The sequence below is a fragment of the Thunnus maccoyii genome, chromosome 14 (genome assembly GCF_910596095.1).
Source record: "Thunnus maccoyii chromosome 14, fThuMac1.1, whole genome shotgun sequence".
NCBI classification, from domain to species: Eukaryota; Metazoa; Chordata; class Actinopteri; order Scombriformes; family Scombridae; genus Thunnus; species Thunnus maccoyii.
Window position 1 is genome coordinate 13,831,820 of NC_056546.1, and position 24,940 is coordinate 13,856,759.

General features: G+C 40.2%; 1 protein-coding gene across 1 annotated transcript in view; it reads right to left on the minus strand.

Moving 5' to 3' along the window:
* LOC121912195 (collagen alpha-1(XVII) chain-like) overlaps nucleotides 1-23,792 on the minus strand; it is a 25,559-nt gene extending 1,767 nt beyond the window's left edge. The window contains exons 1-53 of the mRNA XM_042434329.1: nucleotides 23,374-23,792; nucleotides 22,048-22,112; nucleotides 19,007-19,057; nucleotides 18,752-18,856; nucleotides 18,179-18,487; nucleotides 18,022-18,078; nucleotides 17,885-17,920; nucleotides 17,702-17,752; nucleotides 15,728-15,865; nucleotides 14,233-14,961; nucleotides 13,504-13,587; nucleotides 13,313-13,375; nucleotides 13,021-13,179; nucleotides 12,576-12,668; nucleotides 12,446-12,490; nucleotides 12,211-12,354; nucleotides 9,895-10,512; nucleotides 9,708-9,758; nucleotides 9,574-9,591; nucleotides 9,418-9,444; nucleotides 9,242-9,304; nucleotides 9,051-9,146; nucleotides 8,869-8,931; nucleotides 7,709-7,744; nucleotides 7,495-7,548; nucleotides 7,375-7,410; nucleotides 7,249-7,284; nucleotides 7,078-7,140; nucleotides 6,511-6,546; nucleotides 6,238-6,309; nucleotides 6,124-6,150; nucleotides 5,971-6,006; nucleotides 5,801-5,836; nucleotides 5,608-5,688; nucleotides 5,411-5,446; nucleotides 5,221-5,313; nucleotides 4,828-4,908; nucleotides 4,621-4,671; nucleotides 4,440-4,499; nucleotides 4,257-4,316; nucleotides 4,146-4,172; nucleotides 3,962-4,012; nucleotides 3,715-3,801; nucleotides 3,547-3,585; nucleotides 3,311-3,424; nucleotides 3,104-3,223; nucleotides 2,904-3,014; nucleotides 2,597-2,731; nucleotides 2,405-2,515; nucleotides 2,007-2,192; nucleotides 783-932; nucleotides 399-626; nucleotides 69-233 (exon numbers count right to left, since the gene is read on the minus strand). Of these exons, the coding sequence (XP_042290263.1) occupies nucleotides 69-233; nucleotides 399-626; nucleotides 783-932; nucleotides 2,007-2,192; nucleotides 2,405-2,515; nucleotides 2,597-2,731; nucleotides 2,904-3,014; nucleotides 3,104-3,223; nucleotides 3,311-3,424; nucleotides 3,547-3,585; nucleotides 3,715-3,801; nucleotides 3,962-4,012; nucleotides 4,146-4,172; nucleotides 4,257-4,316; nucleotides 4,440-4,499; nucleotides 4,621-4,671; nucleotides 4,828-4,908; nucleotides 5,221-5,313; nucleotides 5,411-5,446; nucleotides 5,608-5,688; nucleotides 5,801-5,836; nucleotides 5,971-6,006; nucleotides 6,124-6,150; nucleotides 6,238-6,309; nucleotides 6,511-6,546; nucleotides 7,078-7,140; nucleotides 7,249-7,284; nucleotides 7,375-7,410; nucleotides 7,495-7,548; nucleotides 7,709-7,744; nucleotides 8,869-8,931; nucleotides 9,051-9,146; nucleotides 9,242-9,304; nucleotides 9,418-9,444; nucleotides 9,574-9,591; nucleotides 9,708-9,758; nucleotides 9,895-10,512; nucleotides 12,211-12,354; nucleotides 12,446-12,490; nucleotides 12,576-12,668; nucleotides 13,021-13,179; nucleotides 13,313-13,375; nucleotides 13,504-13,587; nucleotides 14,233-14,961; nucleotides 15,728-15,865; nucleotides 17,702-17,752; nucleotides 17,885-17,920; nucleotides 18,022-18,078; nucleotides 18,179-18,487; nucleotides 18,752-18,856; nucleotides 19,007-19,057; nucleotides 22,048-22,102 (5,473 nt within the window). The 5' untranslated portion in view covers nucleotides 22,103-22,112; nucleotides 23,374-23,792. The remainder of the gene's footprint in view (nucleotides 1-68; nucleotides 234-398; nucleotides 627-782; nucleotides 933-2,006; nucleotides 2,193-2,404; nucleotides 2,516-2,596; nucleotides 2,732-2,903; nucleotides 3,015-3,103; nucleotides 3,224-3,310; nucleotides 3,425-3,546; nucleotides 3,586-3,714; nucleotides 3,802-3,961; nucleotides 4,013-4,145; nucleotides 4,173-4,256; nucleotides 4,317-4,439; nucleotides 4,500-4,620; nucleotides 4,672-4,827; nucleotides 4,909-5,220; nucleotides 5,314-5,410; nucleotides 5,447-5,607; nucleotides 5,689-5,800; nucleotides 5,837-5,970; nucleotides 6,007-6,123; nucleotides 6,151-6,237; nucleotides 6,310-6,510; nucleotides 6,547-7,077; nucleotides 7,141-7,248; nucleotides 7,285-7,374; nucleotides 7,411-7,494; nucleotides 7,549-7,708; nucleotides 7,745-8,868; nucleotides 8,932-9,050; nucleotides 9,147-9,241; nucleotides 9,305-9,417; nucleotides 9,445-9,573; nucleotides 9,592-9,707; nucleotides 9,759-9,894; nucleotides 10,513-12,210; nucleotides 12,355-12,445; nucleotides 12,491-12,575; nucleotides 12,669-13,020; nucleotides 13,180-13,312; nucleotides 13,376-13,503; nucleotides 13,588-14,232; nucleotides 14,962-15,727; nucleotides 15,866-17,701; nucleotides 17,753-17,884; nucleotides 17,921-18,021; nucleotides 18,079-18,178; nucleotides 18,488-18,751; nucleotides 18,857-19,006; nucleotides 19,058-22,047; nucleotides 22,113-23,373) is intronic.
* Nucleotides 23,793-24,940: the final 1,148 nt, after the last annotated feature.

Here is a 24,940-nt window from a genome sequence, read left to right on the forward strand (position 1 = left end):
ATAGTTTTCCATTGCTGTAGAGTTTAATCTGATACAACACGTGGAAAATAATAAATCTGTGTCCTTACTTCTGAAGAAGTCCATCAGGTCAGCTGTGACGTTGCCGTAGGACCCAATGACGCGGCTGTAGCCAGGTGGTCCAGGAGGGCCAGGTGGACCAGCGGGGCCTTGAATCGCTCTTACATTTGCTCTCCAAGGACCCTCAACCAGATAATCCTGCAGGAGGCCTTTATCTAGAGAAAGATTATTATATCTTAAGTACTGTTGTCACACATGTGGTCATACTTGTTCACTTAATTCCATGTCTATTAGTTCCAATTTATGTATAACAATACAGGTTTTAATTAGTTCCTGAAATGACTAATTCTCTCCATGTTTGGCAGCCACAATCTACTCACTCTTGATGTAGTCCGTAACTTTCAAGGCAACGTTGGAGTAGTCCAGTGTCTCAGTGAGCTTGCTGACGTCGATCTCTCTGTGCTGGGAACCATAGCGAGAGTCACCCTGAGACTGGCTCTGGCTCTGCACGTAGCCCTGGACGTAACCTGGCTCTCCACGATCTCCTTTCTGACCTCTCGGTCCTTGGGGACCGGGAGGTCCAATGATGGTGCGCCGAACGTTGTCACCTGTTAGAAAAGGTTCATGTGTGAGATCTGAGTCATCTGAGCTGACATGGCTGTCTTAGTTTTTACACAAATGTATCCACACAAGCACATTTAAGCAGCTAGGATGGTTATGTTTGAAGACAGACTCATAATCATCTGTGTATGATAGGAGCTCACTGGTCAGATAGTTCTGAATTTCAGCATGGATGGTCTCCCGAGGGAAGTTTCCACTGAAGGAAACCGATCCACTGTGACTGCCTGGTGGACCCTGTGGACCCTGTGGACCTTGAGGACCAGGAGGGCCAGGAAGACCTCTGAAGCCAGAGCCTAAGAAATATTAAATTCAAAAAGTGTAAAAAAAAATGACAATCACTAATGCAACCCCATTTATATCAATGAGGGCAAATGTATGAAACAAGGAGCAGTGAAATTATTAGAAACACACAACCACTGTCAAACAAATAACTGAATCAACACCATTCTAATATGCCAACAAAAACTGAAAGTTACATAACATACAGCAAAGGTAGCATTTAATGCTCCAGTTTTAACCTCTCACTTTGCTGGAGTGACATAAAAGTGTACTTCAGGTTGTGTCAGTACACTGTGACATCATTGTTGGGTGTGGCTACACTTCTGACCACACCCAGCAGTGAAACAGGCTTGAAACGTTCAACCAGAGGGGGCAGCAACACACCGCTTTTCAGCCTAGTGGACCCGATAAACTGGAAACTCCATGTATTGAGAAGTATTATAGTGTTAGCACAAGACTGTAGCAGGTAGGGAATGAGGCAAACCCTGCCATATTTAGGTAATTCTCTGTCAGTAAAGCAAGAATTTACATGTTGATTTTCTGTTGGGTTTTTTTTGTTGTTGTTGTTGTACTTTGCATGCGTTTCTGTTTTTTTTTTCCTGTCGTGACTTCAAGGCAAACAAATAATTGGAAATGCGTCTGCAAACACATTGCCTTTGGTTGATGTTTACAAGAAAGTCTAATTTGCTTTGCCATATGTAAATGTTTAATTCTGTTTTCAGTAAATATTCTCTCAGGCAGGCAATTATGACAACCATTAAAGTCTTGTCTAAAGTTTTTTCTTCTTTTTTCTTCTTCTAAGTATAAGTGCAATCATTTCACTTGAAGTAGCTAAAAGATGTAATCATCAATACATTTTTAACTGTACTATATTCAGTGTAATAATATTGGTAGGTTGTAGGTAGATTGTTTTACATCTTGTTGTTATAATGACTATTATTCATTGCTAGACATACTTTTTGCCAAAACATTCACAGCTGAGAAGAATTAAACTACTTTATATAATAAATAACTTTTGAATTTACATTAACAGTCAGTCAACCTCACTTTAAACAATAAATTATGTTCACCCAGTTTGCCAGACTCACCTTGCAGGTAACGCTGAATTTCCTCCAAGTTGTATCCGCGACCACCTGCTCCGTACACAGTGGAAGTGGAAGTGGAGGCTCCTGGCGGTCCCTGAGGGCCTGGAGGACCAGGAAGCCCTGGAACACCCGGAGGACCAGGAGGACCATGTTGTACAGCAGAGTTAAGCCATGAGCGGAAGTCTGAATCTGGGTGAGGATGCAAGGAAGATGGTGATTGAGTGACCTTTCCTCAGCTTTACTCAGTGGTGGAGAACATAGATCGTGCTCTGTGTAATTTATTGAGTAAAACAACAAGACGAGCAGATCTAAATCCAGTTCATCCTGTACAGTTTATCTTCACTCTTTAGGTAAGATAAGGTCAGTGTCTGTCAAAGGGAAAAGTTAATAAATGATCTTACTTCTCATCAGTGCAGTGTAGTCAATCGTAGCAGTAGTAAATCCATGGCCTCCTGTACTTGCAGGTCCGGGAGGGCCTGGTGGTCCAGGTGGACCTCTAGCAATCCCTCTCTCTGTGAAACAAAAACATTTTGATTGATTGAAGTTCAGGCACCACTTCCGGGGTCAATGTTTTCCTTGCAACCTGTACTTACCATTCATGATGTTGAAGACATACGTAGCTATCTCCTGTACATTGTAAGTGCCAGATATTCCTCCTGATGCCCCTGGTGGTCCTGGTGGTCCTTGTGGCCCTGGTGGTCCTAACACATATCTCCTCACATCATCTCCTGAGCAGATCAAAGCAGAGAGACATAGTTTAGCTCCATGCATAACTCTGTCAGATGAGTGTATGTTGAAGAGCTTGTGGACACACTGGTCTTCTGTAAATGTGTGGGGTGCAGCATGGATCCTATATGTGTCTGACAGGATGCGGCTCAGACTGAAAATGTATGTACGTACTCTGTAGCATGGTGATCAGCGCGTTGACAGTCAGGGATCCAGAGCCGGGGCCAGGAGGGCCAGGTGGTCCTGGAGGACCCTGAGCGCCAATGCTTAGGCCTGAGCCTGAACCTGCAATAGCACAACACAAAATTAAAACATAAAGTACTCCTCACACTGTCATTTAGTGATAGAAATTCTGGGGAAAATCACAGGCTTACGTTGTATGTATGCAATGATGCGAGCGGAGATGTCCTCCATAGAGCCTGAGAAGGTTCCAGGGATTCCAGGAGGCCCAGGTGGACCTGGAGGTCCAGGGATGCCAGCCTGTCTGTTTCTACCTGCATGGAACAAATTAAACATGTTTAACTCTGTTTCGTCTCCTGACAGCCTGTGATCTTGTGATCTTACTTCAGAAAAACACTTACTTAGATAGCTGGCGATGTACTGGTGCATCTCAGTAGAAGAGAAGGAGCCGGGATAGCCTGGAGGGCCAGGAGGACCTGGAGGACCAGGAGGCCCTGAGGTGACTGAGATTGAGCCTGAGGAAAAATGAGATAGTAAAGAGCCTGAAGAGTATAGTTGAACTCAAACTTTAACACCATTCTTGTGATTTTACAAGATAAAAGATGAGAGTCGTAAGGATATTATGATTTTTTTCTACCTCGTGAAGAGCCAGGTAAACCAGGAGCTCCGGTGTCACCTTGGAAATGATTGACAACAACAAAAGGATTATCGTCAGATGATGCACACAGGCAGATACATCTACTCTACAATACAGAAAATAAAGCACTGATTCCTCTCTGTACAGACATTTTGTTGTTAGCTTTACCTTTAATTCCCTGTGGTCCTGGACGTCCAGGAGGTCCAGGTGGACCCGGTGGTCCTTGGATCGCGGGTCCTCCAGCATAAGTTGACACTGTAAGGAAGAAATATACAATTACAGTATATCTATCACACTATGCGCTTAGCATGCTCCACACACATGCTCAGCCCTCCAAGATTTCACAAGTATGGCTTTCTAATCTGATTATGTATGATTTGTGTTTGGATGTTCGTTCGATGGACAAACGACTGACCTCTCTCTGAGGTTCCTGGTCTTCCTGGGTTACCGGGCAGACCTGGTTCACCTGAGACACAAATGAGATGTCACAGTTCAAGATTTGCTCACAACTATCTGTACTGTTATGTAAAGATAGTTGATTACAATTAGTTGATAGTAAATTACGCCAAGATACACATAATTTAAAGAAAGAGAGATACCTTGGTACCCTCTTGGTCCAGGAGAACCTAAAACAATGACAGAAATTTCATGATAAAGTACAAGTAAACTAACAGAGAGGAAGTTATATTAAATGAGACATAAGAGGTCACCTGTTTCTCCCTTCTGCCCAGGAGTCCCAGGTGGTCCTGGTTGTCCACGATAATATGTTCCTGTAAGAAGAGCAGTGTTGACATGAATACAGTTGTGTCACCATTTTCCAGTGTGTTCTGTGAAGTGCTCTGTTTCTGCTTGTTGCATCCTGACAGAGCAAAAATTCAGATTTTGGATCATACCAGAGCTGGATGCAAAGCTTGAGTCTCCTTTGTCTCCTTTAGGTCCTGGTCTTCCATAACCTATAAGGCAGACATGAGGATTAATGTTTGATACAAAGGATGGATAAGCTTCTTATAATAGCAACCTCAGAATCACAATTTGAAACTGGATTTGATGAGCTCAAATACTTGGCTGTCTGACCTGGAGGACCTTGAGGACCAGGCGGTCCTGGAGGTCCTTGTCTTGAGTCTCCTAATGAAGAAATTATTCAGATGGTCAGTGACACATTTTAAAGAACGTGTCATTGCAGGAACAGAGATTCTCAGATGGTGTCTGACAAATTCCACAAAATCCTTTAAGATAACGACTTTGATGATTTCAAAACAGAGCACATTGTGTCTTACTTACCTGGACGTCCAGGAGGTCCAGGTGGACCTGGTGGGCCGGGTGGGCCAGATACTACTGAGGTTCCACCAGCACCAAACTGATCTAAGGAAGAAACAGACCAACAACAGACCAAATAAAAAAAACATTTCTGGGGTGTCTTGGAGGTAGAGGGCTTTAAGATGCTGACCATGTAGTCAGCCGAGGGCCTTTGTCGCCTGTAATTCACCGTTTCTCACTTCTCTCATTTTCTGTTTGTCTCTATTGTATCTTATCTCATTAAGGTTCAAATGGAAAGCAGAATTTCTGTTTTTATTGGCAATTCTATGTATATCTGCAGCAGATCATGATATATTGTAGACATTTCTCAGTCCTAAATACTGTAGGGTGTCTGGGCTTCATAAAAAGAGGACTCACTCTCAGATCTGGATGAGCTTATAGTTTCAGACGTTCTCACTGATACTCCTGCTTCTCCCCGGTCTCCCTTGTATCCCCTGTCACCTTTAGGACCTGTGAAGACAAACAAAACGCAGCAGCTATGAGACTCTGAAGGCTACATATCCAATGTAAAACACTTTTTTAAGTCCAGGAGAATGCAATGACCTACCAGGCTGGCCAGGCAGACCAGCAGGACCAATGGGACCTGGGGAGGTACAAAAAAGAAAGATAATAAAGAAATACAAACACTTAAGTTAGCCTATTCAACAGTGATAAGCATTGTTAATTCTGATATGGTGCAATCAGTCATCATGCAGAATGACGTGGACAAGGGCTGGGTTTTTTCTGGGCTGTCGAGCATCAGACCTGATAATCCTGGAGGTCCAGCAGGGCCGGGAGGACCAGAAGGTCCAGGTGGTCCTGGGATACCCACAGAGGTGGAGCCAGCTGGAAAATAACAGTAATGGTCAGATATCTTCAAAACTATAGTCTAATCAATGGCTTGTAAATAATCTCATAATCTAATAATAATAATAATCTGTTGTTCATGCTTTGTTACCTGCATTAATGATTCTTCCTGCTTGACCCATTTCACCTAAAATAAGACAGACAAATTTCACACTTCTAATTAATTGCACAGAGCTGCAGGGTTTTAGAAAGTATGACAGTTTTCTGCTGGAGAAGGCCTTTCTGATTTCATTAAACCACTAGAGTTGACAGGAGTTGTACCTTTGGCCCCTGGCTGTCCTGGATTCCCTGGTATTCCTAAAAATAAGATGTGAGAATGTAATGACAGCGTTTAAAGCAAAGAATCTGGAGCAAAATACTCCACAGAGTTCATAATTAAACTACAATGTGTGTTGTGTGTGTGTTGACCCGTACCTGGTGGTCCTTGAAGCCCAGGTGCTCCTAGAGAGAGTGAGGAATTATAAATATATCTCATTATATTGTCCGCTAAAGATATGTTTCATAAGAGCGACAGCAAGTTCACTTTACCTTGAAGTCCAGCATCTCCAGGAGGCCCAGCAGGACCCCTGAGTCCAGGGGGTCCAGCAGGCCCTTGGTCACCTGAGGGCCAAATATAAAAATGTAATTTAAGATCATAAAGATTTATTTGATTTATTTTAACCTAAAAAGCAAGAGGAATAAAAGCTTCTGCTATTAGCTTGACCCTAATATATTCAACCTCTGATGTAATGTCCTTGTGCATATTAAAATAATATTTAAATAGGCATATTAGTAATGCTTAGACAGTCATGACTCATTTACCTCTTGAGCCTTTTGCACCATCTTGGCCAGACAGCCCTGATGACATAAAAGGAAAATAAAAAAACACATATTCTGGTAAATATCAATCCATAAGTCACTCTAAAAGCAAAAACATTTGTTGCAATAGTCTGTTTTTCTTTTCAGGGTCTGTTATTCCTTAAATAAACAGTAGAGGGAGCAGACTCCTCTCTGCTGCCTCCTGGTGGATGGAGTGTGTTACTTTGCTTAACTAACTAATTTTAAACAGCTTCTATAACTCATTTTTAAAGGTGTAGAAGTAAAGTTATTTTTAAAAATACATAATATGAATGATTGAGTATTTATTCTACTTTCTTAGATGGATGAAACATTTGGTACGATCACACTCATCACCTTAAAGGATAGGTTCACAATTAATGTATGAACAGGAATGATTATGGCAAGAAAAATTAATTCAATGTTCATTTGGGGACCTGACTATTGTTTTAAGACAGACTTGAAAAATTGTGAACTCATTCTTTAATTCAGTGCAATCCACTGAAAACATAATTAGTGGGAAAGTCTGAGGCTGGGGGTCCGTTGACTCACCCATCGATCCCTTGGATCCTTTCTCTCCAGCTGGCCCAGACAGACCTGGTAAACCAGGTTCACCTGAAGAGTGGGACAACTGGATTAAGAAACTCACATAGACTGCACAGGGTCAATAACATGTCAATTTGACAGCTACAAATATAGTTTTATTTACAAAGCTGTACTGACCTTGCAGACCTCTGAGACCTTTGTCACCAGTTTCACCTAAAATAAACATGAATTAAACAACAGTTAGAAACATTTACTGACCCCACAAGTCTTATAAACGTCTGAGGAACCTACTGTACAACACACCTTTAAGTCCTTGAAATCCAGCAAGCCCTCTGTCGCCTGCAGAGTCAGAGAGTGAGTGTAATTAACATTATTACAGCATATAAAATAATTTTGCTATCTGCACATTTCCATGTAACCTACCTTTAGCTCCAGGAGCCCCTGCCTCTCCACGGAAACCTTGAAGACCTGGTTGACCTGTAAAGAAACAGTTCATGTAAGATGCCAGGGATTAAGACTAGTCACCGCTAACAGTGTTTTCACTTGGTGCTGCTAAATTTGAGATAATATTCACCTCAGCGGGTGTTTCTGTAATGACTGTAATGCTCTGAAAGAATGAGAACAGGAAGAAACTCACCTGGTGGTCCAGAAAGGCCATGAGCTCCAGGTTCACCTAGAGCAAAGATGAATAATTAAAATCAAGGAAAAATGCAGTTTAACAGGAACATTATTATAGTCATGCCCAACACTCATGTGAAACTAACATCTAACATTCACAGTGGAATTAAGAACCGACACAGACAATGATGTAAAATTTTACTAATTTTACATCATTTCTTTCTTTCTTAATTTTAATGTGACTATAAGACAGTATATACAGCGGTGGCTCCAAAACTTTGTAGTCTGACAAACCCTCACAGTGCTATCAGATGCACTCCAGTACCCCTTCATCCACCCTGCTCATCATGTTTCAATTTCAGCACCATACCTTTCTATTTTGACTATTTTTGCCAACTAGTTCTCTCACTCTTACAGCTGACTCAGGCTGGTGGGACGTGTGTCCTGTGCATTCAGCCAATCATAGCTGGTAGTTTATTGATTATTGTGACAATAAATATACTAAAGATCAGCCTCACACTAATTTGTTGTCCTATCTGTGTTCATTTTACTCTTAAACACAAATATCTGGATATATATATTAGATATGTATCCACATATATGTATTCTGTTTTCCAAATTAGTTGAGCTATTCCACAATCTTTCCATAGTTTTAGTGATTTGAAATCAATAACGGTAAATAAGGGCAGGACAAAATGATGAGCAGAATCAATCTAAAGTTTAGGACATCAGTTAGAGAGATAAACATGGAATGGTATTGCAGGCGGGGTCCTGTAATTAAAGAGTTTGTCAGAGAACAGATTGATTTTCAAATTGAACATCCCAGTTGTGCTCAAAGGTCTATGAATGATTATCGGTTAAAATATTGATTTGAGCCAACTGGTGCAGCAGGAGGTGACTAATGTAAATACCTTTCATTTTTAAATTTTATGTGCATTTTTAGTATTAAGCACTGGGTTTGTGTGCATCTAGAAAGGGGTCTTGCTTGCTAATGTGGCGTTATTAGCAAACTGACTCTGTGCTGCCACCTGGTGGAGATTATAGTTCTTACACCATGAGGTAATAAACTGATGCATTTTTGTCAGCAAGTCAAACCAATAGAAATTTGATGAAAAAACTACTTCACAATTAGATAATTTTGTTCAACTTTTTGAAAAAATTGAAAAGTAAGGTTCTCACCTTTTGGTCCAGCCAGGCCGGCAGGTCCCACAGACCCAGGAACCCCTGGATCTCCAGGAGCACCTGCAGAAACCAAAGAAATGAGATTCTGCAGTTACACAACCTTTGTGATCATGTTCAGCTGGGTGTAATTATTATCACTAGTAAATGCAGAAGTTGTGTGAGCTGTATCTAAGACGTACCTCTGTCACCTTTTGTTCCAAAACCTGGTTCACCTCTGGGGCCAGCAGGGCCTTCACGACCCCGGATACCTGGTGGCCCCTCGAGTCCATGATCACCTGATCAGATATTTTAAAATCAGATACTTGCTTACTCTAAATAAGCCAAACAACGTACTTGTATCATGCATTTTGAACTGAACCGCTCTCTGTACCTTGGCTTCCTTTCTGTCCTTTCTGACCGTCAGCGCCTGGGTGGCCCATCACACCAGGAGGACCTGAGGTCAAAGGTCATGGTAAGTAAAATGACATCATGATCCTGCACATTATTCCTGAAATAAGATGAAATACTGGTAATGACTCAAGGAAAATGTTAGGCATCATTCCTCACCTGGCATTCCAGGGAAACCAGTATCTCCTGTGACAAGAAAAACATACATCTTATTATGACGACAGTAAATCAGAAACAAATAAAAACAGAACAGCAGAATTAAAACTGAATAAATCTGAAAAAAAATTATAGCAGTTGATGGTTTTGCTGCCCAACCTTTAGATCCAGTGTCCCCTAAAAGAAGAAGCAGAATAAACATAAATTAACATAAAATAAACACAGCTCCTGGTAATTAATTAAAAAAGGGTAAAAGTTTAGATTTTATGAGTATAATAATATTTGAATTTCACCTTTAGGTCCAGGCAGCCCTCTCTCTCCCTGCACTGAGGATACTAGAAAAGCTAAAAGACAAAACAACCATTCAATGAACATGATTGATTGTATGTGTGTGTGTGTGTGTGTGTGTGTCTGTGTGTGTGTGTGTGTGTGCGGTGTAAGTGTATGCATATTCATGTAGTCAGTATAAATGTGCAGTACCTCTGAATGCCTGTGAATGCATTTCCGATCTTAGCATGTGCTGGACGGTCACCTGGAGAGCAGCAACATCGATGTGTCCTCCACTTACACCTGTCCCGAGGCCAGTGAAGACGGCGCCACCAGTGCTAGTGCCATGACCGAAGCCGGTGCCACTAGTGCCAGCGCCACCAGTGCCAGCGCCACCACCGAAGCTGGTGCCACTACTGCCAGTGCTACCACTGAAGCTGGTACCACTGGTGCTGGTACCACCACTGACGCTGGTGCCGGCACCTCCAGCACTAACTCCAATGGTCCCACTGGCACCACTGGCACCACCGGCACCACCTGCACCACCGGCAGCACCAGCAGCTCCGAAGCTACCAGTGCCGATGTCATTGCCACTTGTACCAGTGGAGCCACCGGCAGCACCCACTCCGATTCGTGTTCCGGTACCGGAGCCCGAACCTCCTCCAGCAGCGAGGTGTATGTCAGTGTGGGAGCCACCCGCACCAGCTGCACCACCCGCATAGGCGTTGATGTCATTGGAAGAACCTGACAGACGACTGGTATGAGCAGCAGCAGCCGAGGCTTCAGCCTCCAGAGTAGCCACTCGATTCTTCAGCTTTCTCACGTCCTCGGCTGAGAAAGGGGCATCAACATTTGTTAGGATTCACACACAAAGAGCTCACATTCAGGCAGAGTTAAGAAATGATTCTCAGTCTGTTTTTTAACATCCAAATATAGTGTTTCCCACAGGTCAAAAACTTATCAGTAGTAGCTGCCTCCTGGGTTTGGGTACTCCAACAAGCCATCATTTTATAGTTGGTTGCAAAACAGCATTGCATCCACAAACTAAACTCTGATTAGGGAAGTCACTTTTCCAACCTGACTGCACATGAATGCACCGTTTTGACAGACTTTTCTATCAACTAAATTTCCAAAAAGACTTTAGAAAGAAAGAAATAATACATAAAAATACACATTATGGATGGGGTGGGGGGTAACATATTTGGGTAAGCCACCAAAATAACTGATAAATATTGTACTAAATAATTGATTATTTAAGAATTTAAAGAAGAATTACTTTAAAAATTAATGAACCGTAAAGATAACACATAGCAAAATATTGTAGTTGTTAAAAAAAAATCAAGTTGTTAAATTACATCCAGACAACTCTGGAAAAAGAAGATGTTTGAGTCCAAAACATAATATTCAAATTATAAATACAATACATATTTACAGATTAGATACAGATGTGATCACAGATCCAAACCAGAAACCTGTACTCTTGCTGAATAATGTGCTGGTTGGTGTTAATTTCAGTGCATAAAAGAAGCGTAAACTTCAAAAAAAAGTATTTTGACTAATTGTTTATTCAAATCATTTTGATTGATTTGTCCTGATTTAAACTCTTTGAACCACAGTCATCTGTTCGCCTGTTCTGCCTTTTCCCACAATATTCTGCCAAAACCTCATTAACTAAAGCCAAAAAGCCCAAATAACACAACCAATATGATCTGTCAGATCACTAAAGAAACCAAGTTATTGAAAAAATGAGAGAAAACAACTTTGGTACGGTGCCACATGTTCACACACCTGTTACTACTTCATATTCAGCTTAAAGTATTTATCTGTTTGTCAGTCAATGAGAAAAACTAAAGATATAAAGACTTTTTTGAAACTGCATACACACACTGTAGTGTAGTCACACTAAACATTGTGTACTTTCCGATTACACTTAGGTTGTATTTAAAATAATTGAAAAAAGAACCTGAGGACAGTAAATATATGTTCTCCACTGGATTCACAGTTTATGATAATTTTGCTAATCGTGTGAATCAATCAGTAATTTCTTATGTGTCTTATTAAATGTGCTCAGCAGGTTTTGATGTGTGCATACTTTATGTAAAAATAAACCTCAAATCGAAGAGAATGCAAATGTTATTCCAGGTTTGTACACATTGAATCAGGATGAATCCACATCAACGGCACTCCTGCTGCAGGGGAACAAACTGGAGTCTGTGATGTCATCAAGCAGCAATTTCTGGAGCTGCTCCACTGACAATGAATGTCAGGCCGACTTTATGGCAGCGGGACAGAGCCCAGGGATCAAATTTCCAGGGAGAGGAGTACATTTACGGTCTACCAGCTCTTTGCAGCACTGTGAAATAATGCTCACATGCCTGTAAAGGCTAAAACACACATTTCATTGCCTCAAAAACAGTCACTCCCAAGCACTTCATTACAGAGCAACACCAGAGAGTATCGCATGACTCCCAAGGTTTTTATCTTCATCCCTAAAGTCAAATTTCAGGATGTTTCATAATTGATCCTCACCCAAGGCAATGAGCCCAAAGAGGAGTCCAAGCAGGAGCAAGGAGAGGAGGAGGAGACCCAGCAGCCATTTCCACCAGGAGCAACACGCGTCGGAGCAGCAGCACAGTCCTCCGCCTCCGAAGATGCCGCTGTCCCTGTGAATCTCTAAAGACGGAAGAAAAAGACATGTTCTCACTTTCAAAAACTAAAATATTCACCATCCTGAAAATATCAACACACATGCAATCAAACGTACCTGCATAGGTGGCTTTGTCTTTCATTACAACTCCAGATGATCCATCTAGTGAATTAATTAATAATGGTTACTGATTTTGTCGATTAATGTCATTTTTTTATTACTAAAGATGTTTTAAATGAGCACTCACAGTAAGAGTTGCCCGTCTCTGTCTTCAGTGGAGCTGTCTCACTGTAGCTTGAAATAAGCTTCTCTTTCTTTATGGAGTCTCCTGAAATCGACCCTGTTAAAAAAAAAAAAACAACATTCATTAGAAATCATTAGTACAAGTTGAATTCTCATTAGGTTGTTTCAGCTATTTTGTTGCAAAACAGAAGTGTTTGATTTGTGTTGTGATGGTTTAAGAGAACTGAGCAGATCCAGGAAGCTTAAATGATTCCTTTAACAGCCTCCAAGTGAGCAGTATCAGGGTTGCTTAATGTGTTATTAATGAAAATAGAATAGTTGTATTCTGTTTAAATATGTTTTACAACTTATTGTGATCATGGGAATTTGGGGATCTAAGATTGGGTCCAAAAATGTTCAGAAATTCGATTAAGGTGAAAGAAAATTAAGTGTTTTAGCAGCTGACTGACCTCCTCCTAAATGAACGCTGCTGCCGCTGGTGAACTGCTTGCCGCTGTCTTTGGCCAAAATGAGTATTTCTGCGTCTCTCTTGACTGGAACGTTCTCCTTTTCAGAGATCAGGAACTTATAATCTTTCTTATATGCATCTTCAGTTTGGGATCTAGTGGCTGAGAACAAAAACAACAAAAACAGGTTGTTACTGCAGGAATCTTTCAACAGAAAGTGACTCACTTTCAAAATTTGAGAATTGCTTGAAGTGTGAAAACATTTTTTCAGCTAACAGGACAACTTTGTGCTCACTTGTAGAGACTCCAGTGCTGACGACACCACCACCATTTGACACGTTCTTCTGAACACCATAACCTGCATAGACAAACACACGAGCATGGAGATACTGACTTAATAAAGGCACTATATTCGATATTTATTGACTGCAGAATATTGATAGTGTCAAGATACTGTGGAAATTTTTAGGAGATGTGCCACCGTACCTCCGAGATTAGCATTTACGTTTGCTCCACTGGTGGTGAGAACACTGCCAGAAGTGGGCGCCAGATTATTCTGAAAGCCGTAAACTGCGAACAGAGATGTAGAATTAAACACTCATCAATCTGTTTATTTTTCTTTGATGGACTAGATTTGATTTTTTTAAAACACACACATTAAACACTCCAAATATTCACAGAATGAGACAAAAATGAAGAAAATCAAAACAAAAACAAGACATGGAAGGACAAACAAAATGAAAAGAAATAAAGTAAACTGTAAATAACACAAGGTGTTAAGCATAAAACTGAACCATGACCCAGAGTATAAAAACTAAGGTGAATATAAGTTATTTCCAAATTAACTTTTAGGTCCATAAAATGTCATAAAATATTGAAACAAGTCCATCACAGTTTCTGAGGTGATATCTTCAAATTGCCTGTTTTGTCTGACAAACAAATCCAAAGATATTTAATGTAAAATGATAATAAAAAAGAGAAAAGCATCAAATATTCACATCTGAGAAGCCTGAACCAGCAAAAGTTTTACATTTTTGCTTGATAAATTACTTCAATGATAATAATTAAGTGAAAGTAGTGTAGATTAACTGACTGTTTGATTGTTTTAGCGCTAATAAAGACAAAACCTCCACTAAACGTTCCTCACTAACTTTCTAATAAAATGACATTTCACCTGCAGGTAACAGGTGATACTTGGGAGATGTTTGGTCTCACCTGACAGGGACGAGGGTGAGGTGGGGCTGAGGGGTGAGGATCCTCCCGGCATGTTGTTGGTGCCGCCCTGGTACGTGTAGCTGCTGGTGTTGCCAGTGACCACCGTGGCGGAGGAGGAGGGCAGGGTGGAGGCAGACCAAGAGAAAGACGGAAGCAGAGCATCCAGTGTGGAAGTATCATACTGGCCGGTTCTGACCCCGGCACTGTACTGCTCTGATCTCAGACTAGTATCATACTGGCCGGATCTGACCCCGGCACTGTACTGCTCTGATCTCAGACTAGTATCATACTGGCCGGATCTCACCCCAGCACTGTACTGCTCTGATTTCAGACCAGTATCATACTGGCCGGATCTCACCCCAGCACTGTACTGCTCTGATTTCAGACTAGTATCATACTGGCTGGATTTTACACCAGTATCGTACTGTCCTGAGCACAGTCCAATATCATACTGGCTTGATTTTACACCAGTATCATACTGTCCTGATTTCAGACTAACGTCATACTGGCCTGATCTGACACAAGTCTCACACTGTCCTGGTTTCAGACTATCATACTGGCCTGATCTGACACCAGTACCATATTGCCCCGATTTCAGGCTGACATCATATTGGCCTGTTTTCACACCAGTATCAAACTGCCCAGATGTCAGACCGTTATCATACAGGCCAGATGTATCAATGGTGTTGAACCCGCCTGATGTCACACCAGAGCCGAACGAGGTTGAAACTGCGGGAGAGAAAAACAAAACAAAATCAGGAAGGCAACAATCAAGAAGATATAAAGTTTATCTCACTTAAACTTAACCGCCTCTCATGTTTGCTCATTTCAGTTGAGTCAAAGTTTTTATAAAAGATAAATCTCCTGGTGAGTTTTCAAAGAGGTCCTTTAACAACACTTCCTGCAGTTTTGAAAGTATTTTCACAATCTTCAAAGACTCCTCCGTCCATCTGGATCAAGAAATATTCTGTCCACTCTGTCCATGATGCAAAAAATGTTTGACATGTTTCCACAGCTGTGTCTTTATTTAAGTAAGACGGCAGCCAGAAGTGCCATTAAACATAACAACATGAAAAAAATGATATATTTATGTTATTTTTTCATACATTTTCATAACTTATAATGTATTTTTCTTTTGTTGTACAAAACAAAACAAGCACAGAGTTACTGTATGTCACTTCTGCTTACCATCTTTTGGATTAAGAAATCAGTTGCGACTAAGAAAACAGGTTTTAATTCTTTTATATTGTACAGTGGACAGAAGGTTTTTTTTATCCAAATGAAGAAAAGTCTTTCAGGATTCTGAAAATATCTTAAAAACTGCGGTGAGCGTTGTTTAACGTGTGAGTTCACCAGGGATTATCTTTCAGAAGAACAGGTGCTGAGCTGTGTGACTAATACGTAACAGTAATACATGAGGCCACACTGAACCATATATCTTTGAGAGGGAGACAAAGTGTCTGTGCATGTGTGTGACTCTGGCGAGGGTGTATACCCGACTGAGAGGCCACAGAGATGGTCTTGGTTTCCACGCTGGCTTTCTTGGGAACAGGCAGGGTCCCGGAAGAGCGAGTGGGGCTGACACTGCTGGAGCGACCCTTCAGTAGCTTCTTCACATCATCCAACTCTGTCCCTGTAAAAACCAAACTCACCCTGTTAACCCTTAACACTGACTACCAGAATACTTAACATGCCCTACAATACCTCACCCTGAAAACTTTGTTTCAGTGTACACTTACTCCAGTAATGTACTTATGTAAACCTTTGAGGTACCTCTAATGTCGTTAACAGACACAATATGATACATTAATACAGATCAAACATGATAAATACTTAATTTGCTCACTTTTGTCCTACTCTAACATTCAAATACTGAAATCATGTTAATGCATAATTGATAGTAATCCAACAATATATACAATACAACAATAAAATACGTTGACAGAGGCCACCGTTCATAATTCATTGTTCATAATTTGATGATAGTACTTCTGTTATTTTAATGAAGTAAAATTTATTCTGAATGCAGGACTTTTACTTGTAGTAAAGTAATTTTACATGTGGTTTAATAGGTATTGAATTGTATTACTTAAGTAAAAGTAGCAACAGACTATTATATAAATACTCCTTTACAAATAAAAGTCCTGCACTCATAATTTTACAAAAATTTTACAAAAGTAGAAGTACAAAAATACATTAAGTATCTTCTTTCATCTAAAAAAAAAAAAAAACGTTTCTGGCGCATCAAATCACAGACCAACCATCTCAGTAACAGCTTCTTTCCACAGGAAGTCAGGTTGCTGACGCACCCACATGCACTTTGTTGTTATCATGTGCTGTATATTGTGAATATAATGTATGTATATGAATGCACTGTGTACATAGTCTATGTAGGTCTGTAGTGTCTTTTTACTGTTCTGGGATTATGTGTCCTTTGTGTTAAGGCAGAGAGTCAGAGCACAAGTATTTCATTGTATTTTTAACACACATGACAGTAAAGATGGGCTCGAACTTGAACTTGAACTTGAAGTAAAAATACTCATTATGTTATTGTGTAAGCAGTGTTCTAATGTTGTAGCTGTAAGAGGTGGAGCTCAACTGTTTTATACACTGCTGGGTAATTTGATCTGTAATAATAATGAGCCAATTAAATGTTCTGTATGTGAAATCTTAATCTTCAAAGTATGTAATAATTATAATCTGTTGAATAGATGCAGTGGAGTGAGAATATTTGTCTCTGAAATGTAGTGAAGCAGAAGTATAAAGTAGCATAAAATGGAAATACTCAAGAAAAGTAAAAGTACTTTACTTGAGTAACTGTACTACATTCCACCTCTGATTTTTAAACTGTTAGGGCTGCTATTTTTTCTTCTTTCACTGCTGGTGAAAAAGCAGAAAAAGCCACAGAGCAATCTGACACCCGGCTGAGGTGGGGTTAAGGTGGCACAGAATGACTAACAGTTCAAAAATGTGGATAAAATCAGGGCAGTTATTCGCTTTAATCAGCAGGGGGAGTAATCAGTCTCTACAAAGCTTTGACTCTCCACTGTTGTTATGTTCCTAATGGGAGGCACACAGTGCAAGCAGTGAGTCATGTGTGCCATTGTTGCCACCACAAATCTGCACATTAACTTCTTCCCCACATGAGCAGAAGGCAAATAAACCTGCTTTGTTTAAATCTCGCCCTTTTTCTTTTCTGCTGATGTATATCTTTTGTCTAGGGAACTGCACACGTGTTACTAATTTAAATTTCGCGTGCTTAAGTGTGCATGTGAGAAGTGGAAGAGAAGGGAAAGTAAGTGATATACTGGATGGTGAGGTTTTGAAGCATTTGAACAGCAGCATAATTCAAAAAACACGCTGCTCTAAAGTGACCCGATGAACACACGCAAATGAAGACGCTTTGTTGCTTCTATGAGGAATTGCATAACCGGCAGCATATGGATCCATGTGTCTCAAGTGGTCTTACATCTGGAGGCTGAGGGGGAGGCACTTTGTAATCTGGCTCTGATCTCACTCTCTGGAAAAAAAAAAAAAAAAAAAAAAAAAAATCACAACACACAATGGACAACGAAATCCTGATATAATAAAACGTAAGTCAGCACAATAGATAGTCAAACAGGACAGAAATAAAGACAGGAAGAATGAATACCTCTGCTTTCGCTCCTCCCTCGTGTGGTGCTGGAGCCTGAAAAGAAAACAGACAGAAAAATGAAAAAAAAAACAAAAACATAAATACACATAAACACATAACAAGGATGAAGCTGGAGGTATTTCGCTCTCACTTACAGTAGTTTCCATAATCTTTGCGTGTGAATTCTGGAGAGGAATTTGCACTGGAACTTCCTAAAAAGAAACCAAACAATAGCTTAAAAGCAATATAAACAGCACCCTTGACAGTGCCCAACGGTTTCCTCTATTTAAGCTTTTGTGATGCCAAGCTCACCATCGTAACCTCCCGAGCGGCTGGATACGGTCTTCCTCTCCCGGAAAGCTGGCGACAGGCCCCCACGTGATGAGCCAGCAGTCTGCGTTCTCCTGGCACCACCAGACGAGCTGGACCTGACCTTTGACACCGAGCTGACGAGATAACTGCCACCGCTGGTGCCGCCTCCGCCTCCGCCTCCGCCGCTTCCGCTTCCGTAACCTTCCCCGTCTACATAGCTCCCCCCTCCATCACCTCCTCCTGAGGAGTCTCCTCCGAGGTAAACTCCTGAGGAGGAGCTGTAGTTACTGGTATTCACACCTACAGAGGCTGGAGGGATGCGTACAAGTTATTTTGGATTTCCTGTAACTCTATCATCTCTGCAGAGTAAACAGGAAAATATCTGAGTCACACTAAGGAAGTTCTTAAAAACTGCAAGTGAAGGGAAACGTTAACGATACACAAACTCAGAAATTACAATGTGTACTAGTTTAATTCTAGCAGGAGTTAAAAATATGACATTCAGCATTTCACAACGTTTCTGAAGACAACCACTTCCCAATTCTTTGACCATGAGTGGAAATTTGCTCTCACATGAAGAGAAATAAGTTCCACTGTTCAGGGTTAAGACATTCTTCTCCAAGCTCAGCCCTCCAGCACCGCTGGACATATTCCTGTGATTTGATCCGCTGGTTCCCTCTAGCAACGAGAAGACACAAAGCAAAACAAGGAGAAGCTGTTACTCATCGGGTGCTTCCCTCAGACCTGCTCGGCTATAATTATTGTATTATGCTTTAGTTTACTGCCAATTATCAAAGCAGGGATGATGAGGAAAAAAGAGACACTCACTTGGTGGCAGAGAAGTCAATCTGGTCGTGGAAGTTACAGTTTCTGTCACAACTGATAGCGAACAGAAAGAAAGAAAATGAATACAGTGTGTGCACTGTGCAGTATACTTCATGTTCATTCATGTATACACGATCTATAGAGAAACCTGTATAATCCTGAATTTAAACTATGTTAATCCCAGTTGGCAGGTGTTGACTGGAGTGTTGAATGACTGATTATGAGCTTTGACACTTCCAGAGTTGAATTAATGTGACTTTGATTGATTTACAAGTGTTGGCAGAGTTAGTGTAGCGCAACTGTGCTGCTGTAGTACAATGTGGTACCACTAATAAGGCATTGTTTATAAAGGGTTTATGAGCAGTAATGAACTATGTTTACGTTTCTAAGTTGAGAAGAATCCCTCTGCATAGTGTTTATCTTCCTCCAGCAGGACATTTGCTTTCTGTTTACATTGTAAGAGACTCATCACCTTGTATTAAATACTTTACTAATGACTTTATTTCTTAACCATTAAAGGCCCTGAGAGTTTACTTCCTCAACCATCTTCTCACTATGAATGACCGAGTGCTACATGAACATGCCACTGTCTGCCAAAGTTCGAACCATTTTGGTTATTGGGCTTTCTGAGATGTCTGTGTTCATAGTTTTTTCACTGTTTTAAAGCGGCGGGGCTCAGCTGGAACAATGTGATGTCATATACTTCTACCCACCAATCAGGATTCAGCGACATGTGACTCAGAATCTGGGGACTGATCAAACCACACCCTGATGAAACAGATTAACTGAGGTTTTGAGTGTTAACGTTTTAATAAATAATAACTTAAAGTTTTCCATAAGTTTAAATTTGATTGTCGCTTATTTAATCATGACTATTTATTGTTATAGAAAGATACTTAGGATTTCAATCCAAGTTTTCAGGAGCTTTTAATAAAGTCATTAGTTACAGCATGTAAACGCTCTATAAAGGGTGTCTTTTTATTATGTTATTGTGTTATAATTGATACTGAAATTTCTATATGTTGAGTCTAATCAAGTGTATATTTAGTTTAATGTGTCAAATGTGGACGTTATTCATACATGAAACACTGAAAATTATATTTTGCAGGTAAGATTAAAAACTGGGTTTGCAAGAAAAAAACATCAGTGGTGTATTTATGTACAATGATGAGGTACCTGTTTGTTAATAATAATAGTAATGATAATACATTTTATTTATAAGCGCCTTTAAAGTCACCCAAGGACACTTTACAGATCCTAATACGACAGTCAATACATAATAAAAGATGTTGTCCATTTTATGCTGCTTTATACTTCTACTTCACTACATTTCAGAGGGGAATACTGTACTTTTAACTCCACTGCATTTATCTGACAGATATCATTATTAGTTACTTTGATTTGATTAACTACCCGATAGTATATAAATTAATTAAAATTAACTCCACCTCAACAAGCTTAAACTTCTCCCACCACTGATGAATATCAACTAAATTATCAAAACAAACAAGTTTATCTGAGAAGTGAGTCTTTTCTGGAGGTGTCACGGTTTACAGTTTTACTTTGACAAAATCTTCTAAGCCCAAGTTCCACGTACTGGGAAATTTCCACATAACAATTATAATCCACCTTCATGACAAATGAGCCGACGACGGCCACAAGATGTGTCTGAAACTTTGGCAGACGTTCCCCAGTAAACAGAGCTTGTGTTAAGATTCCTTTCTGCCCAACTGCATTTTCCAAGGTCAATAATATAATATAATATAATATAATAATATAATATAATAATAATAATAACTATTTCACAGTTGACTCTTGACGATTATGCTGCGAAGTCAAGAGACAAAACAGCAGTAGTTATGATTCAAAAGCTCTTTAGATGATAATGAATGTAAACAGTTGAAAACTTATGAAGTTAAAGTTTGTGCAGGTCCTTTATAATTAACTTGGTGCTGATGATTAATATTAATGACAATCTTCTTCCACTAGGAGGCTTTTTGCTTTCCAGCTGCAGCCTCTTGAGTCTCTTTTACTGCATTCAGTTATAGATAATATATAACTGAATACAGTTGCTGCTCCTCATCCACCTCCTCCTCTTCTGTCCTTTTAGGGACTTCTGTCTGTTTCAAGGTCAAGGCTGAACACTACAGTTGATTGTGCTTTTGCTGTTGTCACTCCGACTTTGAACAGCTTCCAACAAAGTCTTGGAGGAGCCAAGTCAGTGCACATTTGTAAAAATCATCTTCTAACTGACTTATGTTGGCTTTTTTATGATCCTCCATCTTTGTTTCATTATCTTGTGTCATTTTTCCTCTTTCTCTTCTCCCTTTTGTAAAGGAAATTGTAACTACCAGTTTGAGCAGCGCTACTGTAAGTTTACCAACTTAACTCACTTACTTTTAAAAGTGACACATAAAACTAGAGAAGAACGACAGGATTGCTGATTATATGTTTCTCTCGGTCAGCGTCAAGCTTATAATCAGACGTCCCCTGACCTCTCCATCCTCGCCCGTGTCATAAGTCGTTAGTACGAGTTGAGCTGTACTTTTAGATCCAGTTATGACTACTGGAGCAAAAACCAGACACCTCGAGCCCTGAGAATGAGGAATAGAAATGAAAACCAAGACTAGTGAAGTCATGCCGTGTTGTTAGTAACAGAAAGCCCCCAGTAAAGAGTAACAAAAGAAACACCCAAGCAACACCCAAGAAAAGGTTGCAGTGGTATCTAAAAATAAGTGTTTTGGGCTTTTGGGTCTAGACTAACACTATCTATCATTAAGCTCTCAGATGAAAAATCACACTTTCATATCATTTCTTGGCGCATCGAGGTCTGTGGTTTATCCTGAGGCGTTGTATTTGGAAAAATGTGTTGCTGTTGAACTTTTGAAATGTAATTTTTTGATGCTTTGAGCAAATGCAATTAACCTCTGTTGTCTGCATACATCTACGCGTGTAAAAAAAAAAAAGTGGAGATTTTTGTGATGTGTCTGCCTTTATCTACGATCTACGTTTCAAATCTACAGAAATGAATTCAGAAATCTCACCATTTTCTTCTGACAAGCCTCCTGAGAAGTCCATCTGTCTTGTTAACTCCTCCATCCCATCTTATCTGGTGAGATGAGGATAAAATGTTGACCACTGTCATGCATATACTGCGCCAACTGTTGTTAAACGTTTGCTACTGTGGTTAAATGGCATTCTAGCAACAACAACAACAAAAAAAAATTGATGGGAAAAGGGCAAAAATGTCACAAGCATTATTCGGGTCAAAGAACAGAGGGCTTACATCTGAGCTAAGTTTACGACATTATTTAGAAATTTCATGCCACTGAAGACTCATCAAATCAGCCTCATGACCACATTTTTAAAAAAAACCTCTATTTGATAAACAGGATTAGGGCAGTTTCCCCTTGAATAACCTGCTTTTAATGACCTCAAAAGCAGAGATGTCCCCAGTGAGTCCAGGTAAATGAACAAAACATTCACCTCTCAGGTCACCTAAAACTTTCCAGGCACGTTTAAATGTCATGTGAATAGCTGATACCACATGAAAAGGCCCCAGAAGTTATAAAGCATCACGATCAAACTACTTATAGACTTCAATGGACTTTGAATTCACTTTTTGTCTTTGAAGAGCAAAACTAACAAAAGAATATGAGAAGCCAGATTCCTGTACAGCTCTGAAAGACCATCCTCTCACCACACCCTAAGAGCCGAGGACATTTAACCACATGTGCTTCATTTGCAGAACACTTATATAGGAACAAAAATGCAGAAATAAACCCAAAGATGGCTTTTTTCCCCCTTTTTTTCCCTCTTTCCTCAAAGCTTGAGCTGCTTAAAGCATAATTTATAGCCCGCTCAGTGCAATTAATGTTTTCAGGAGAGAACTTTTCACTTTTATCATAAATTCACCACTTATTTTCTTTCATGTGTGTACAAAGCTCACCATTATAGCCTGTAACTGATCTGAACAGAGAATATAAAGGCCTGATGTCAGGTCAGGGTCTGTAGTATATTTAGAGGGATGCAAATAGCACAGCAAAGAGAGCATGTAAAACTATCCTGAGCTCAACAGACTAATTTTATAAATACCACAGGAAGAAAAGTGATCCCCAAAAAAACCCCCTACTGAGCTGTAAAGACAAGAGGTACTTCAAGAAGAACTTATAGGAATAAAGTATATAGAGGATTTTGCGCAAATCCATCCAACAAAGCCAACAAATGTGTCTGACAGCCCATCACCAAACTCCCAGAGCGCAGTTATTAGTGCAGAGATGCAACAGCCAGGTGGGGCGAAACATCCTCAACATCCAGCATAAACAAGAGTCTCCAGGTTATTCCAGTGTACTCTTGTCATAAATCCATACCTTCAGCAAAGACGAACAACAATCAATCAAAATCCCGACTCCTCTCAAGATGGACAGTGTGTGCGATCGCGTCCACGCAGAGAGGATAATGCGTTTGTGTATGAAGTTGACGCACCGTGGTGGGATGTTCTTAAAGTCTTCGGTTCTTTTGTGCCTTTTCGCACAACTTTCCCAAGCAAGTCAAAACAGAGATTTGGGCACGCGTCCCAACCGCGCCCATGAACGCTGGAGCTTGGCAGGCAGGTGTAGTAGACGGCACGAAAAGCTGAAGTTAAAAAATACGGAGCCTGAGGGAACCAATTAAGCTTCGGTCTCACCCCTGCAGAGACAGATAGTCTGACTGTGAAAAGCAAAAAAAGGAAAGTGATGAACTCCTCCTGCTGCTTTAGTCACCACTTATCGACACCGCATGGTAAAGTTTTGGGAAAGGAGTGTTTGAGGAGGTGGGATTTGCTCCCTTCTTTTGTTTTTTTTTTTTTTTTTTTTTTTTTTTTTTGGAAGAGTGTAGGAGTGAAACCATTTCAGGGTATGCTGATATATTATGTGCAGCAAATCTATCCTGTTGCAGCTGGATCACATCTGGTGCACACATTGGAATAGGAAACAGAACATTTAGCCTATATGGTTTCAGCCACTGTGTAAACATATATTTTTAAGCAGAAAGCAGCATCTAAGTCTCAATATACTTGTCAAAGTAACTGAGTTTAAGCATGTTTGTGTAGCTCTTTAGCTGTTATGCTCTCTACTACTGAGATGAGGAATTTTGATAGTTTTAACAGCTGAAAATCATTTGAAGATGCAGCATCAACACGCACCTCAGGGAAGTTTATTCATAACATCCCCATATGAGGGTTGTTTTTAACTTTATGATCATAAGAAAAGCTTCATATCCATCCATCTGCATTTAGGCAATTTTAAGCCAAATTAGATGCTTTATTCTTCCACCGGCAGCCACAAAGCACCAGTAGGATCCCTCACCCACCACACCCTGTGTATAGACATTTCACCCACCCTGCATGACTCACAGCAGAGCATGACTCCAATCTGCTCAAATGAGAGAAAACAAATGGCCCCAAGGACAGTGCACGAAAGGAGGGGCCACTCCTCTCACATCTATGTGCAAGCTTGAATAATGCCAAAGCTAACGGAAAGGGGTTGGTTTGAAACAACAGATTCCAGGTTTGAGGGGGGAACTTTTTTTTTTTTTTTTTTATAAAAAGGGCTTTCCAGCAGCCCTTTTAGAACATGTTTGTGTTGAGGATAACAGCTCTCCAGATAAAGGTTCATTGTGTCTTTGGAACAAGAAGGCAGCAGCCTTTAACTTGCCCAAATTAGGTTTACACCGGCACACAAGTTCAAAAAGAAGTTCTTTACATAGCAAAGAATTTAGGCAGGGGAGGTTTATCAAGATATTGTAACATGAACACATTTATGACTCACTGTGAAAGTGATCTTGACAGTAGGGTGTTGTAAAGAAACCAGAAAACATAACTCATCATGCTACCTTATAAGAACTAGAATAGATATGTTTTTCTTCATAACTGTGGGTTTTAAAGGAATCTCTGTA